Raw genomic sequence first — 18,924 nt, forward strand, 5'->3', positions numbered from 1 at the left:
TTTTCTTTGGATGATAATGATGTCATACTCTGCTTGGTTACGAATGCTTTGCAACGTCAAACTCACTCTAATATTGTAAACAGTGGAATCTGTTTGTGTTGATTGTAATTTCACTTACTAGAAGCAATTATAAAAGAGAAAGAAAATCTTCCCGGGAATTTTTTAAAAGATCTAAAATATAGTACCTTATTCATAATATGGGTTTGCTCTCCGTATATTAAAAGTGAATTTGCGTTTGGTGTACTTTAGCTAAAATTTATTATAAGCATGGAAAGTTTAAGACAAGTATTTCTAGTCTTGATTGAAATTAATGAAATATTTATAAATACAAAATGAATTATAAAAAAAGTATAGTTCATCATGCGCATGTAAAGTTATGTGACATTTTTCTTTTCTTTCAGATGATATATATACACTTTTAGAAAATTAGTTATTTGATATATAAAAACACTTAATGGCTGTGTTGTTCAGTATAATAAAACACCTAATGACTGGTGTGCGGGTAAAAGCAAGTTTGTTGTCCCTTCACATACCAACTATTGCTCTAGCTCGGCTTTGCCTCGAGCAATAGTTGGTACCTCAGGGACAACAAACTTGCTATTACCCTCACACCCAGTCAATAGGTGTATAGTATTACTTTACTCTGAACATCCATTAAATATTTTTCTAGCATTCATTCTATGGGCATTTTCTTATATCAAACATTATGTATTTACACTGTTAAACTATCTGTGATAAAATGCTTTAAATGCCTTCTACAGAAAAATAACATTTGTTGGTGTTTGAATTGTGTCAATGTCTGGATTAAGATGAATGTTGCTGATAAAAGTTGAAAGCAGATTTATTTCAACTCAATCATAAGAAATTACATCTTAAATATATACAGAGAAAGAAGAGATATACACATGTGCATTATAGAGGCGAGAAATGCCCTTTATTGTCAGGCTTCATATCGTAATTTTTGGCTACCGTAAGCATCAAAATGGTTAAAAATTTACCGTGATTCATCAGAGTATCCTTATCATGATTCGTCAGAGGTCTCAAATAATTATGGTTACCATCATTTTTTGACAAAAATTAACGTGATTCTTCAAAATCTGTAGATTTTTTTATCGTCTAAAAGAAGTGTACAATTTATTGCATGCACCAAAAATGACTGTTTACGTCATTTTGCAAGAATTTTAACCATTATTCGTCTTGAAGGAACTCCCATTACGACACTCATTAGAGTGTATCAACCACAATCACTAGAATTCACTGTAAAAAGTCACCACCTAAAATTGGTATGACTAAAAATAAATCTGATATACGTGTGAGAGCTAGATCACTATTTTGCCTTTTGTACATATTAATACAGTCAAAATACATATATTTTTAAATCAACCGACTTATTTTTGCAGATACAACTTAAGTGTTTATACCCTTTTGAGCAGTTTTTAGACAATTCTAACATGATTTTTAATTTTGTTGATGTTTTTAAATCAGAGAAAATTCAAGTTTCAAGTTTCAAACAGTCTTATTTGTGTGACACTTTCACACTTTGTGTGTCATGTGATTATGGACTTTCCAAATTGATTTTCCTCTAAGTTCAGTATTTTTGTGATTTTACTTTTTTCAAGACAATATATTTTTGCTTTATTTTTCTATTTGTCAAAATAAGTTGGTTTAAAGTATATTCTTGAGAAGATTTGTTTGTTACGGAACAGTGCCTATTAAGAATTGTTTTGTCACCATCAACTATCATTTGAAAAGAACCATATTGTTTTTTGTCTATATGTCTACATAGCATGCTTTTTGATGTTTTAAGATGTATTTGTACTAGTCTTTTAATTTTGTGTAAACATTACTTTTTTTTTTTGAGAATTTTGACAGAATTAAAATAAATATCATGAAATATTCCCAATGTACCAATTTTTGTAAATTTTGTTGAAAAAGGTGAACCAGAACTTTAAATGTGTCATAAAGTACAAATTAAATAAACGCTTGTAATGTTAACAAAACTTTGAATTTTTTCAAAAAACTAAGGATTTTCTTATCCCAGGCATAGATTACCTTAGCCGTATTTGGCACAACTTTTTTGAATTTTAGATCCTAAATGCTCTTCAACTTTTAACTAGTTTGGCTTTATAAATATTTTGATATGAGCGTCACTCAATGAGTCTTATGTAGACGAAACGCGCGTCTGGCGTACTAAATTATAATCCTGGTACCTTTGATAACTATTGTATGGATAATTTGGCAAAACCATTAATTTAACCACAAATATACAATATTGCTTCCCTCCACTAAAATTTTTACCCACAAAAATAAAAGATTCAACAAAAGTGCATCAAGATCGCTTCTGTATTTTATTATTTGTATTGTCCCAACGAACTAAAACATTTCACGGGTTATTAGGCTACATTATATACCATAGATTTTTTGTGTTATATAGGAAGAATAAAGGAAGCATCAGTGCTATTTTTCTAACATATTTTGTTGGGGACTCTAAATTTTAGGATATTTGATAATGTCCAGTTAAGAATAAATATTATTAATACACCCTTGCTATACTCATGATATATTGTTGCTAAAGTATTTATACATGTTTTTAAGGGGAATATAAAAGAATGCCAGCTCCACTGGCAGGCATCTTCAATTGTTTTTGAATTTTTAACTGTTTAAATGTTAATTTTTTTATTTGGTAGTGGTTTGAAAGTTCTTTGGATGAAAATAATTAATATTTACTGTGAAGTATCAATTATTTTTCATTTGAAAAAGTTTTAGTAAATGGAAAGAGATATGGAATTTGTTTTGATTTTAGTTAGATGCTGAATGAAAAATAATGTCTACTTCGATTGATCCAATGATGTTAAAAATGCTACAGTGAAACCTGTCTAAAGAGACTGTATCATTAACCTAGATAACAAAATGTATGTTTGCATGTAGGTGCACATATAAAAATGCTACAGTGAAACCTCTCTAAAGAGACTGTCTCATTAACCTAGATAACAAAATGTATGTTTGCATGTAGGTGCACATATTTATCCTGCAATCAGCCAACTATTGTTCAAATAACATGTACACAAATAAATGTATGTTTTGTTTGTACTTGTACAAGTAAAATCATTTGTTACCCTGTTACATGTTGAGCAACCGGTAATGTGGATAATTCTTTTTGCTTAACAGCTCATTTTGAGGTCCTTTTCGCTGTCCTCGTTTAAACTATGTCCATTTTCATATATAATAAAGATATATTACAAAAACTAAACTGATGATCTATTGACAGTTTTTGCTGTTGATTATAAATTCCTTGAAGTTTGAAGCATAATTCAAATATTTAAGATATGATCCTAAATAAAAATACTTATTTGTTAGATGAAATAATATAGATAATATAAAAATAAGGAAAGTTTTGTTCATTTTCATTTTTTTTAAATACAAATGACAATTTAACAGACTTTATCATACCTTCTCGTTTCACATTTGTGAGAATGACATCGATTTAATAATCTTCATGCTTAAAGGTTGAGGCAAGTTTCTCTGTGTCATTTTTGTACAATTAGCTTTGTTAGCTATGATTAGAAATGATAGATAAATTAGTTTAGTTTTTTTAGTGTAATATAATTACCTTTATTTTTTTTATATTAACTGCTATTTCTTTGGAATAAACCTATTGAAATCTACTTGGTTGTTTTATTTTGTTCTTGTTTTTAATAGAATTTGATATAATGCATAGGAGACAGTATTGGGGATTATCTGAGAAGTTTTCAGTTTTGCTGCATTTTTATATAAAAAGAATGTAGCCGAATAATTATGATGCATCAAAGCTATATCATTTTGCTTTACATGATTAACATGATACCTAAAAGACAATAAAAACCATAAGCTGAAGGACATGATGGCTTCTGAAATGATGGCTAAAAAAGATACTGTTGACTATCTATTCAGTGATGGTATCATGTTATGAACTATTGGTTGTTTTCCCTTTTTGGAAAGTTTGCTATAGCTACTTCCCTTAGGCGTCGGCCTCAACTTCCGGTGAGACAGACTATCGCAATGTTCTGCTCCAAGATAATGTAGAACTAGTGTTCGAATTCTGATTCATGGATATTTTGAGTTGCTACTCTTTTTATCTCTTTCCTGTGATATGTTTTGTCTTTCTCTGACTGAAGATTAATATTTTTAAAGTTAAAGAATTACCCTTATAGTTATCAAAGGTACTAGGATTGTAATTTATTATGTCTGACACTTGTTAAGTCTACATAACACTCATCAGTGACGCACAGATCAAAATAGTTATTAGGCCAAACAAGTATTGAGGACCCAAAATTCCAAAAAGTTGTGCAAATACGGTTACGGTAATACATGCCTGGATAAGGAAATCCTTAGTATTTGGAAAAATGCATACTTTTGTAAACAGAGAATTAAAAAAGGACCATTTTAATAATTGATATTCATGTCAATTAACTTTGCATAGATACCATAAGATTAAGCAACAGGAAAGCCATCAAAATGCAAGTGAAACAAGCATCTGCTCTAAAATTAGCTAACTGATGATGATCATCTGACACCATGGATATGTGACAGATATGGCGATGAACATTTTCTTCACCTTGATTAAGTGACCTTGCCGTTGCCGAGTGGTTCAAGGAGTTGAACTACTGTATCTTCAACCGTTTTAAGTCCGAACTTAGTAAGTGGCACGCACGCATTATTTCAATCTTAATCATGTTAATTGACTTGGATTGTCAGTCGTCCAATTGAAGGTCGTGGTTCTTGTTGAGGATCCAAGCTTCCTCCGCCAATGAAAACTGACTACATGAACTATCAGAATAGTACTGAAAGTGGCGTTAAGTATAAACCAATCAATCTTAAATAGAGATTCTCATAAAATTCAGTCAGTAGACTCTTTTCTGATTACATTTGGAGATCATATTAATTTGTTAATTTCGAATCCTTTGGATAGAGTTTTTCTGATTAACAGTTGGACTTTAGATACGTATTATATACCAATCAGATCATCTGGCGGTTCGTCCAACAAATATTGTCCAGTACTGCTGAACATAAATATTCATTTAAACAGTTGTAAATAGGCAGTTCCCCGAAAAACACCGACTGCCAGCAGTTGGCAATGAGTTTAGTTGTCTTTATGCTGTCTTACTTTGAAATTTGAATGACAACTGTCATACAAGTGGGAGGTTTAACTTACTATGACGTCATGTTTAATCCACAATTTCAACGGAAAATACATGTACCAAGTCGGGAATATCTGTCGTTCCGGTTGATTGATTTTTTTGTCAGGTTTTATGGACTTCCCCTACAATATAATTTAATTTTGGATGTAACGCGTCTTCCGATTGGCTGACGTTATTTTGTTATAAGCCCATAGACATAATTTAGTCATGTGACCGTAAAGTCATCAACGATTTTTCATGGTTTTCTACGGTTTAAAATGGAATTTAGAATTAAATTGTAAGAAATAATATTTTTTCTGTCTATTCGAAATAACATAAAAAATATTACAGTCATTCCTTAAATACCTTTTAGCTCGGTATTAAATAATAAGGTTTTCATGGAATTCTCAAGATTCACTTGACATTTTATTAATTATGAGTCATTAAAAATTATCATGTAATTTACATTTATTTTTGATTTGTTGAAATTGGGTCTAATTGTCCAAAATGTTAACATACGATCAATGCTAAATATAATTTGATTCTATAAAACTCAATTTTAATCGCTTGTCAGTTTTTACGCACCGACTAAGGTTCAATAGTAGATATAACATGATCGTATATGTATTTGGATGTTTTATTTTCATTTTCATGTGACAAATGGTAGAAATGGAAAAAACCATAACAAAACCGTCAAAGGCCAAAATAGTAAACCGATGTTCAAATCTCATAAAAGTTTTTAATTGAACTAATGTAATTCGCCGTTTCAGAATCTAATGCATCCTGGGTAATATTTTCAAAAGCGTACACCAAAGCGTTTTGATTGGTTTAAAACGTCATAAACAATCGAAATTCAACCAATGACGTAACGTTATTTTCACTTTGGGGTACGAACAATGAAATTACCCATGATGCTTTAGATTCTGAAACGGCCAATTACAAATAATCTTTTCCATGTTGAACATCTGTGTTAGCATGTTAGCAAGTCATTTATCTTTTTAATGTATATAATGACCAATTCATCACTACAGATATTTTCTCTTTACAACGAATGCGTTATCACATTTTGTAAACACCACTTGATGTAAAGTTCGTAAACCAAAATTTATTTCAAGACATATGTAGTTAATTAACAAAAATACCGAACTCGGTGGAAACTTCAAATCGGAAAGTCCCTTAACCAGTTATCAAATGGCAATTTCAAAAGTTCAAACCCATCAAACGAACGGATAACATCTGTCATTTTTCTGACTTGATTTAGGCATTTCCTTATGTAGAAAATGGTGGGTTAAACCTAGTTTTATAGCTAATTAAAAGAGGGAAAAAGATACCAGAGGGACAGTCAAACTCATTGATCGAAAATAAACTGACAACACTAGACAAACAGATAAATAATAGAACACAAGACAAAATATAGAAAACGAAAGACTAAACAACACGAACCCCATCAAAAACTGGGGGTGATCTCAGGTGCTCCAAAAGGGTAAGCAGATCCTGCTCCACATGTGGCACCCGTCGTGCGTGTTGCTCATGTTATTACAAACCTGGGAATTAGTCTAATTCGGTAAGTCACATTCGTGAAAATGGGAGGGAATTGTAGTTGCGAGATAAGGAACATATCCGATATCATTCGTGAAACGTTATTTCATAACGGTCAACTATTTCGTGATTGCGTCCGTAAAATTTACGAAGGAATGATTTCAACTTCACCATTTGGAACTCTTGGTTTAATAGCTTCCTGTGAGCAGAAACCCTCTATCAAGGAAATCATGATAGAAATACTTAACCTCTCAAATTGCACGACTGTCGGATAAAATTCCATTATATTGACAATAATGTGGGAAAAAAAACCAATCAGACATAATAGATAAAAATGTACAAAAAATAGGAACAATAGTCACATTGTGTTATATACCTTATCCCTATCAACATATATATACCGATATATCTCTGTGAGTTTGATCATGAGGGACATCTTCGATTAGACGAAAATTGTTATAAAAAAATAAGTTTCCAAAACATCAAATGAAGTCTGTCATTTAAAAAAAGTCTTATATTGACCTATGTTGAAATAAATCAGTTCGGACAACAAAATAGGTCTAATTGGCCTTTGTAAACATTTCTGTTGAAAACCCTAAGGAACTTTGTAATTTAGGTAAGTGCTTACTCTATTCATTAACGTGCAGGAATGATATTTAAGACATGTATAATATATGTAGTCTGAAACTCACAAGGTGTAGAATATGTGACTGATATTTCTGACGTGTTTTATATATGTACTGTATTTGTTAACGCTATACAACTTGTAAATTGTATAATAATGCATATTATACTGATGAACTGTATTGTGCAATGTAATAAAGAATTGAAGTACTTTTAAACTGTGTTCATTGCACTATTTTATTGAAAAATGTGTTTCAATTTATTTTTTAAATTTATCAAATCAATTTGGATCCTATTATAGAAATTATCGGTCGTCGTTTCTTTCCAAGCGTAAGTGAATGGTGCAGTTGTTCCGACTTCAGCCTCTGTTGTGACTTTTGCATTTGTTTCAACTTTAGCCTCTGTTGTGACTTGTGCATTTGTTCCGACTTCAGCCTCTGTTGTGACTTGTGCATTTGTTCCGACTTCAGCATGTGTCGTATCTTTTTCTTCAATCGCTCTGCAAAAAAAAATGAAATCAATTATTTATTTGATTTAATAATTAGTTTTAATTAATGGTATGGGTAAAGAAAATGTTGACAAAAAGGACACAAAAGAATACAAAAGCTTATTTTAAGGATGAATATCTAAGACTTCAGTAATTTATGTTTAAAGCAATACAAATGTATGTCAAATCAGAATTTGTTTATGGTATGTATAACCTGTTCAAAATTTATCTAGATTTGTGGTTTTGTTCGCAATATGTGAACATTTAGAATAATATCGCAACACCGTTTGCCTGCATATTATCTTTCCTCCTATTTCAGACAATGGTAGAGCCGTAACTGCGATATTTTAGTTTTCAGATGATACAATTATCGATCAAGACACTAAATGTTATACGTAAATGCGTAATATATATATTTTAGTCAATCTAACATGTGCAGCATCTGTTTGTTATTATCTGGAACCACAATTTAATCATAATCTAATATATCCGTCATAGCCTTACATACAATACTATAATGATCAACGACTTAATAATCATCTGTTGACTACGCAGTTCTGACGAGTTGTTGAAATTCGGTATGTATGCCTAAGTAACAAACAAAATCTGAGACAATCGGCTGAACTCCAAGTGATTAGAAATAGGAAGCTGACAATTGGAAAGTTGAAGTCATATTTTTTTGTCATAGATTCTTGTTTTGAGTCGTTATAAAGAAATATCAATATATGTTCTAGCTCTAACTGATTTGTTAGGTCTTACGTACTTTTCACAGATATATCGGTTGTTATGGTAACAATCGACGTCATTCCATTTTCCCCAATATCTCATTTCCATGCAGTCCTCATTATATTTATTATTAGGTTCTCCCGGCCACCAATTCTCAAAGGTTAAAGCTTGATTGTCACTCCAGACGAAATACCCTTCCCGTTTGGTATCCGATCCTCCAATATATCGCCAATGACCATAAACTATGGAAAAAAAGACACACTATTATACGAAATGGTAGAATAATTTCACAAACAGAACCATTCATTTAAATGGTAGCATTTATAAAAGTCTTTATAAGATTTGGTTAAATTATTAAGAATTGTAAAGGGCTCTGACTTTTGCATCCTTGTACAGTTGCTGTCGTCGTAAATTCATTCACCACTAAACGTGTTATTTATCCTTTTAAAGATTTTTAATAGTATACCGTATTGGTAACTTTTGAATTTTGAACCATTTTAAGAAACAAATTTGGGTTAAAACTGTTAAAACTGGTTTGTATGGCTAGTCAAACATCCCGCTTATATGGCAATGTAAACAATACCACTAAAATGAAAACACTTCGTGACAGGAATACAGTGAAACACTCAGCACAGAGAAATATATAAATGCATAATATAATAATTTTTCACATAATGTAATAAATGATGAATAACAACGGACACGTCCTATGAATTAATTACAGCACAAGGACACACAAAAGACGAAAACAAAACTGCGCGTCATATGAATTGACGTCACAAAAAAAAACAATTATATGGTCATTTCTATAAATAAACTGTTTGCAAAAGTATGAATTATTCGAAATAATAAGAATTTTCTTATCACAAGCATAGATTTCCTTAGCCGTATTTGGCACATTTTTTATGGAATTTTGGGTCCGTAAGGCTCTTCAACTCTGTACTTGTTTGGCTTTATAATTTTTTTTATCTGAGCGTCACTGATTAGTCTTATATAGACGATACGCGCGTCTGGCGTATTGAAGTATAATCATAATACCTTTGATAACTATTTCATAAAAAAAATGTTTATATTTTTGTGACTTTTGAAAAAAATGTATTCTATAGACTTTTTCCTTAGATTTGTTTGATTACATTTATTTTTAATTATTTCCTGATAAGCCACTTACATACTTCGTGCATCTTGTCATGCACATAGACATTTTCACCTTCATCGTTGGGTTCAACAAGATACGCACCAGCTCTTTTACACATTTTCTATAATAGAAAAAAACAGCATGAGTATGGCGTGTGATACGTTGCAATATTCACAAAAAAACAAAATAAATGTTCATAAAATTTAATAATTGTTCGTAAAAACGAAAATTTGTTCATTGATATAAAATATGAATTTGATAAATCAAAATATGTGTTCATAAAATAAATCATATATATGCATAAAACATAAATATATGTTTATAAATGAGATTTTTTTTTTTCATTAAAAAAATGAGATATGTCCATAAATACAAATAATTATTCATAAACAAAGTGTTTATAACAGTTAGATATTGATTCATTAAATTAGAATATTCATTCATAAAATCAAAATTTTCATTCATAAAATCAAAATTTTCATTTACAAAATCAAAATATTTATTCATAAAATCAAAATAATCATTCATAAATTCAAAATATTGAATAATAAAATCAAAATATTGAATCATAAAATCAAAATATTGATTCAAATAACCCTTTTAACATCTAAATCCTCGCATTGCAATATATGTATTGGTTTTTGTGAAATTTGATTTTTTATATTTACACGACGCAGCATTTCTTTCAAAGTTCACTGGCGCATTTTATCAATTTTTTGTTTGCAAAATAAAGGCAACAGTAGTATACTGCTGTTCGATATTAATAAATCGATTGAGAAAAAACAAATCCTGGCCACAAACTAAAATTGAGGGAAACACATCAAATAATAAAAGAGGAGAACACGACACAACAGAAACACTAAAATGCAACACACACAGAAACGAACTATATTATAACAATGGCCAAACAGTTTAATCAAATACTTATTCTATTTACCTGAGCTTCGGCATATGTTGCCTTTTTGCCAACAGTTCTGTAGTAATGATCTTCATATCTGAATAACTTGGTATTTGATAACCATGTTCCAAAAAAACTGCTGCCTATATATTCATCACTGTAATGACAATAATAACTTTGACAACTTCTGCTACAAATGCTACTTTTACTTTTGATATATAATAATAGACAAAAAGTAGCGATATACAAGATTGAGTTGAATTTATCAAAATAAATATTAAATAGAAACACATGGCTTTTTTTATCCCATGAAAAACGTTTTATTTACAGAGCGAGTGGATAATAAAGCGCAACGCTGACAATGTCGGTAAGGAGTCAACTCGTTTTGCTGAAAATGAAGACAAAACAATGGAAAGGAATTTCAAGATGAGAAATTAGTATTAAAAAACTACAAAGGAATTTAATGGGTTATTTAGACTTTGTACATGCTCAATTTTTACGTTTCCATAAGGTTTATTTTAATCTTGTGATAAAATAATAAATTTTTCAAATAAAAGCTAATAAATTTTTCAAAATCGCGTCTTGGCTTTGTATCAATCGTTTTAACGAGAAAACGCCACTCTGTTAAACTTAAACAAATGAGGCTATTGCTCGCCTTAGTACATATTATCCAATCTAATTAGAAATGGAATAAAAAATTAAATGCCTTGGTTATTCTGGTTTTTTTGTTTTTCGGAATATTTTGTATACTATTGTTAGATCAAATATCATGCGACCATTTGAAATCTTAAAGACGATTGACTAAACAAAAATCACGTGCATACCAAAAGGGGGCCAGTCATTTGTTATTGACTGGGTGAATGTTTCCCTTTTTATATCAATCACCCATTATACCATTTCAAAGTTTTTGGCAAATGTCGCGAATTGTAGAATTGTGATAGAAATTGTAAATGTCATGAGGACATGATTAGAGAGTAAAAGACCGATATAAATTCCGTGTGTAACACGCGTGTCTCTGTTGTAAACCGGTTCAACTACTATTTGTGACAAAGATTTTGGAATGCCTGAATTCTAAATAATAATAACAACAACAACAACAACAAAAACAAAAACACACATACACATTTCAGAGGATATAAATATCTATAAACACAATACTAAACACCGTTCAAGTTCAATCCTGCATAAAAAATAATACAATTCTTTTCTTTACAATTATTATTTAGTGACTAAACATTTATAGATAAATGCATGTATAAACAATGTCGGACATTGACAATTGAGCAAAGGTTAACTTAATATGTATATCCATGAATTCGTTTATTAAGTTGTGAATGAAAATAGTTTTGATTTAGGAAAACATGTTGTCGTGGATATCATATTACACAATTTTGTAAAAGTCCGGGGGTAGATCATTTGTTGAACATTTAGGTTCGAGGTTTACCTACATCCACAAAAAACGTTTGATTCAAAATCTTGCAATACTTTATGTTTGTGGGTATCAATTTTTGTGGATTGCTGAAACTTGCATATTTGTGGACATTTGATTTGATGGTTATGCAAATCTCTGTATAAAAAGCCTGTTTAAAACTTGTTATTCCTTAAACATTTGAATTCGTTGTTCATCTGTACCAACGAAACCACGAAAATTGGTATCTAACAAATAATAATGAATCCGAAATATTTTACCTCTCACAAATGAAATATTGTTTTTCGTCACATGAGTATGAATCCCAGTAGCCAAGATAGCCCATTCTTGTGCATTTTTGCCCATCTGATTTGTCGTTTCCAATTTCTAGCCAGTTACTATATTCCAGTGCATCACTATTGCTTGCAGTAACATATCCACCAGCTTCTTCTTCATGAACAATACCCATAAAGTACCAAGTACCTGGTTTAAAAATTACCGAATTAAATTAAATGAGGTTTACACGATTTGATACAGACCTGTTTATTATTGTGTACACTTGAGAGGAAAGCCAGAGATGAAATTCTGAATGCACTCTACATAGACCCTTAACTATTATTGGAAATTTGTGATAGTACATTCAAATATAAAACAGGTGTTATTACTTACAACAAATTAAAAAACGAACATCAAAGGGAATATCATTTATCCGGTCAGATAACTGATTATACACTGAGGGAATTACTATCAACTAAAAGCGGTATCAAACAAGTGAAAAAAAAATAAAATAAAATTACAAGTTATGAATAGTTTGCTTCCGAAGCTCTTTTTCTGTATTTGAATTATTTGAAACACCAAGTTTTTTTTCTACACGAGGCATGGTTTTGAAAATTCACGTCACACAAAAAAAAATCGCTTTGTTAAAAATTTGTGCACATAGACTAGTATCAAACAAATTAAAACATCTAGTTAAGAATTTGTTCAAGCTACAAACAAAAAAGCCTTATCATTGTTCATGCTCAAGAGATTTTCATTAATAGATGTCCATCGTATTGTAAAAATGATTTTGTAAACAATATTTATAAATTATCGTTGATCATTTCAACGAGATTGTTTTTTTCGGTACGGCGAAAGTGAGAAAAGAAATCGAGTTGCGATGACTAATGATAATCTGTTTATCGATGTGTTTAAATTTTAACCTATGACGACATTGTCAATTTCATGTCAATTTCATTAGCAACGCTATGTGCCCCCTTAGTTTCTAGCGATAATATATCATATCACTCGAATCTGATGAGAAACAAAATTATTAGTCAGCAAGATCAAAGGAAATTTTCGTAAAATAGCGATAAAGCTATATCATATATCAATCAGCTGCAAATGTTGAAAAAGATGTCAAATGTCAATAGAAATAGTTTTATCTGTAATTTGAAACAGAGTAGCGAATATCCTTCATACACTTCTAAATGTCAATTATAATTACCTGCACCAAACGTCATTCGAGCGATGAAATCATTCTCGTCATGGTCCTCTATTTCCGTCAGATATCCACCACGGCTCTCACATAAACGCTGCAATAATTATTATTTTATTTTTTTATTTGTATTTCTCTGTCCTGAATGTTCTTGCATATGTTTTTTGCACTTTAGTGTTTCTGTTGTTTCGTTGTTTTCCTCTTAAAGTTGATGTTTTCCCCTTGGTTTTGAAGATAAGTATCCAAAAACCTAACAATAAAATTCGACTGCTATACTTAATCAATAAAACCATTTAGTTATTGTTCCATTTCGAAAAATACCATTTGGATAACTTCAAACCTATCTTAATTTCAGTCCTATTGATAATATGAATTAAATATAATTTAATTCCTTATTGAGGTCCACAATATGACATTTTTTAAAAGTTAATTGAATTTTGCCTGTATTTGTAGATTGGTTAAACTGTAGAAATTGAAGATATCAGTTTTTAAAATTGTAACACGGTGATGACTGCTCTACCAATATTTTGACTATTTTATTTATTATGTCTGTTTAATTCCCGCATCGTTGATATATAACGGAATTTGATGAGACTGTCGTACAAAGTGAGAGGTTTAGCGCTATAAAACCATGTTCAATCCACCATTTTCTACATTTGAAAATGCCTGTACCAAGTCAGGTGTATTGTTGTCCATTCGGTTTTTTTTATGTGTTTTGTTATTTGATTTTGCCATTTGATTAGGGACTTTGCGATTTGATTTTCCTCTGAGTTCAGTAATTTTGTGATTTTACTTTTTTTATACAATTATTTCTTTGCAGAATCAAAATCATTCTCCGTATTTGGTAAAACCGAAACCAAAATTTGTCTTTACTAAATGTCAACAATGAATATACCTCTATAATAGTATAAGGTTATTTAATGGTTTGATTTGCAAGACCATGAATATTATCTAAAGTACATTGATTATAAAAAAAATTGTGTTATGCCATATGCTTTTTCCTATATAGAAGTAGTTGTCAATAATATATCAGAACAAAGACTATTTTGTCCCACTATCAAAGTGGAGCTTTCAAAATATCATATCGTGAAGCCTTTTTTATTGTGGTTGTTGTATTTTATATCATTTTGTTTTTTGTCGTCTGTATCATCGTTATCATGCTATCATACTACAGGGGCGAATCCAGCCATTCTAAAAAAAAGGGGGGGTAACCCAGGATAAAGGTGGGGTTCTATTCATATGTCCCCATTCAAATGCATTGATTGTCCCAAAAAGGGGGTTCCAACCCCCGGACCCACTTTCCGCGTGATCCGCCACTGTGCTGTTTATTTTTAAATTTATTGATAAAACGTAGTTTGAATATACATGCAAAGTTATCTATCATGCTGCTAATTAAGCATGCATAATCTATTTAACGTTACCTCTGCAGCTTTCCAGCTATATGCCTTGGATGTTGACGGCCAGTAACAGTGATCTTTATACTGAGACCATTGATCGGGACAGTCATCACAGTATACTGAACAAGTAAATAAATGCTTTGTTATTGACATTTTTTTGCTACTGTTCGTTTAACACATTTGATTTCTATCAAGTATTAACAGCATATTCCAATGAATAAAACATAGTTTTTATTTAATTAATGTTTTTGTCAAAAAAGACAATAGTGAAAGAGTTAACCGCAATATTTATCTAAATGCAATATCTTTTTTTTAAATGTAGGTGTGAAGTTTCGCTAGTGGAAATAAAGTAGAAAAAAGAGGCCGATTTTGGTAAAGTTCGTATTGCATAGCCATAAGCTTGTGTGATTTTTTGTCATTGTTGTTTAGCCATTCGTCGTTTTTTAAATTTTATTTTAGGCAATGTTGATGTCTGTTTTATTTGACTAATTATTTTCCAATCGTCCTGTTAATGTCTGTTTTCTGTCAATTTTTTCCCCTTTAAGATTAAAAACAATAAATAAAGTGGACGTGGTAAAGTCAATTTGTAAATGTTGATTTAATTAATTCATTGCTTACAATTTTTTTCTGAAAGGCAAGGAATCCTTTAATTTGTCCATTTTTGCACATCTTCGTTAAGACCAAAACGATTGACATCGGTTTATGTATATGGACATCTTCTATTCGCAAATTTAGCTGATCATGTTTCAATACCTAGCCTAAATTTGTATCGAAAAAGTTATTCTTGGAGTACCACCTTCTGTGGATTTCGTTGGTAAAGGTGAACCACGTGATTAAATGTTTAACGAATGACAAATTTGTTAAGACTTATATGCATACTTTAGCAAAACCATGAAATTAAATATCCATGAATACGCAAGTTTTCCTTTCTCACTGAAAATTGGCACCCACGAATATAAATTAATACATAGTATGTGGTAAAAGAAGCCGATGACCCTTTCGGACTACCAGCGTTCATCCCTGTTTTTTATTAGGTTTTGGTTTTTTCATCAATCTTTAGTTATTCATATAAAAGAGTGGCGAAATATGCAGGAATTTCTCTAGATTTTCTGTTTACTTCTACAGTAATACTGACAATTCCACGCAAATTATGTACAACAAAAACATGCTTGTTATGCGTATTTTATATATCATTAAAAATAGTAGCTTACCATAAACGACTAACACAGAGAGCAATAACCCACCAAACATCTTCGGTATGAATTCAGTCCTAGTGTCTGATTTTTATAAAACTGGAAATTTTATATAGACTCGATTATTCATCATTACGGGGTGTCAAACTTTTTTGCAATCATAAATTTCTCTGAAATAGTACTTGACACGCTAAAATTGGCTCTAATTGTCTTATATTACTTTTAATGTATGTTACCGTTGTCTACACAGATGTTATATAAAAGGTCAATATTAACAACTTCTCAAATTACACTCATTAACAAAGATTAGATACCTAAATGTCAAATGATACGGTTTTAAAATTTTCTTTAACATTGTGGATTTTTAACTATCGTTAATTCATGTCAAAACTAAAACCATTTATTTGTTTTAAATATATATTTTGTGGAAAATAGTTTGTCTCACGTGCTGTGTTAAGAGAGAAATTACTACCCCGTTCCAATAAATTGCTTTTTGTGTGTGTTACATTTTAATGTTGTGTCGTTGTTCTCCTCTTATATCTAATTCGTTTCCCTCATTTTTGGTTTGTTACCCCGATTTTGTTTTTTGTCCATAGATTTACGAGTTTTGAACAGCGGTATACTACTGTTGCCTTTATTTGATATTTAACAGTTAACAGTGTCAGGGAACATATGACGTCTTTCATGTACTGTAAATTCGTTCCAGTACTGAACGTAAAGATTATTTTGTTACTTTGGCGGGTGCCACATGTGAAAAGAATCAGTTTACACTTCCGGATCAGCTGATATCAACCGAGTATTTTATTTGGTTGCTGTTGCTCTGTCCAGTTTTCTATGTTGTGTTTTGTGTACTGTTGGTCTTTTTCGTTTTTAGCCATGGTGTTGTCAGTTCATTTTCAAATCAATATGAGCTTGAATGTCCCTTCGTTATGTTTCGCTTCTCTTTTATTGATTTATGTATATAGAGAATATCATATGGCTTTTTCAATATCGCATCCGTATCAACCCGAGACACCAATATAATCCCAAGAGCTCTGCTCGAGGGATTATATTGGTTGAGGGTTGATATGGTGTGTGATATTGAAAAAGCCATATCATATACACTTTATTATATACATATACCTCAAGTAGATGTTTTTTATGTAACATGACGGCATACAGATTATAGGTTTGACATTACGTCATACAGATTAGGGATTTGAAAGCCTTTGCAACAGTGACTGCAATCGATGACGTGACGTCATACAGATTAAAGGTGTGATAAAGCATTTGCAACCTTGCTGATATCGATATCATCACGGGTGGCTGATACAGCACGCTTGCCAATGATTGTATTACACATACAATTTATCTGTATTTACTACTAAGTATATAATAAAGATAAATAACGAATAACGACAAGACAATACACACTGACTATAAAAAGGTGATATTTTAAAAATTATGCGAGAACCAATTACAATCATATCTCATTGATAACTATTATTGTTTGAAATTCTTGTGATGAACCTCTGACTGAATTTTGTTAGTACTAAAATTTGTGATTTCCGCGTAGTTGATATCTGACTATTTTTTTTTTATAATAACATGATTACATTTAAATATAAATCATTGTAGGCAGTTTTTCGAAATTACCATCGATCAATTTTGAAAATTTACCAACCCTCAATTTATGACATTTATGTAATTGTACATTTATGTAGGCCGTTTTCAAATTTCCCCATCCATTTATTATGAAATTATACCACCCTAATTTTATCATTGATATGCTATTATATATTTTGAAATAATCCTTTAACATCTATTGTCGGTTTATGTAAATTTTAACCAATACTTGAAGTTGTTTTCGGCATTTTTAAGGCACAGACGAAACTATTATTAAAGCTAGAAAGAGTAAAAGGTGATTTCTTTATTTTAAATATTATTATTCATAGTTTCTGCACATTTTCATTTGGGGTATTTAAGGACTGTTTAATTTATTATGTTGTCCCTTGAAGTGGGTTTAGTTGTCAATTTTATTAAGTGGTATTTTCATTCTTGGTAATATTCAAGTCAAATCAATTTATTATAATTGTGATAACATTCACCTTTTCAAAAGACCAAATAAACTTTTAAATTCAGTATTTGCGCCCGACGCATGTTTCGTCTACAAAAGATTAATCAGTGACGCTCGAATAGAAAAAAAGTTAAAAAGGTCTAATAAAGTACGTATTTGGAGAGCTTTGTGGGCCAAAATTTAATAAAAGTTTTGCCAAATACATATAAGGTTATCTATTCTTGAACTAAAAGCCTAACTATTTAAAATTTCAAGGTTTTGTAACCAGTTATTTAGTATTATGACTATATCAATGATAATTCATGTCAACACAGATGTGCAGACAACTAGGCTGGTGATACCTTCTTGGATGATTTTCCACCTTATGTTTATTGAGTAAAATAGAAGTTGAGAGAAGACATACTGAGTTTCGATATTTAAGTCAAATGAAAGGTGGTTAAGTTCGTGACGTTCATCTATTTTGTAAATATTTTTACTCTAAAACCTTGACTTTTAACATCCTTATCGTCCATATTTCAAACAAATTTAGTCCTTGGATAAATAGGACATGGGAGCTACACATTTATTCTTCATTTCAGAGATATTAAAAAAAATATATTGTTTGTCGATGTCTACAATCTATATTTCATTTACGCAGTCGCCGTTGCATGACGTCTGCGCATCGTCGTCGCCCGTCAACATAATACACTCTCATTTAATTTAGAAAATTTGATCTTAGTAAAAAATGGTTTGCCAATTAATTTTACACAAATGTTATAAGAATTATATTTAGTAAGACGCCTTCGTTTGACGAAAAAAATATGACTGGTTCTAATCCTGGATTCCGTTTGG

General features: G+C 30.8%; 1 protein-coding gene across 1 annotated transcript; it reads right to left on the reverse strand.

Moving 5' to 3' along the window:
- Positions 1–7,530: 7,530 nt before the first annotated feature.
- On the reverse strand, positions 7,531–16,205 carry LOC143057807 (macrophage mannose receptor 1-like). The gene is made up of 8 exons (XM_076231229.1): positions 16,056–16,205; positions 14,869–14,963; positions 13,457–13,544; positions 12,255–12,456; positions 10,605–10,722; positions 9,701–9,788; positions 8,570–8,774; positions 7,531–7,818 (listed from the first exon to the last, which is right to left on the reverse strand). The coding sequence occupies exons 1-8, from the start codon at positions 16,093–16,095 to the stop codon at positions 7,557–7,559; spliced, it is 1,098 nt and encodes a 365-aa protein (XP_076087344.1). The 5' UTR covers positions 16,096–16,205; the 3' UTR covers positions 7,531–7,556.
- Positions 16,206–18,924: the final 2,719 nt, after the last annotated feature.

This window comes from Mytilus galloprovincialis, chromosome 13 (genome assembly GCF_965363235.1).
Source record: "Mytilus galloprovincialis chromosome 13, xbMytGall1.hap1.1, whole genome shotgun sequence".
Lineage (NCBI taxonomy): Eukaryota > Metazoa > Mollusca > Bivalvia > Mytilida > Mytilidae > Mytilus > Mytilus galloprovincialis.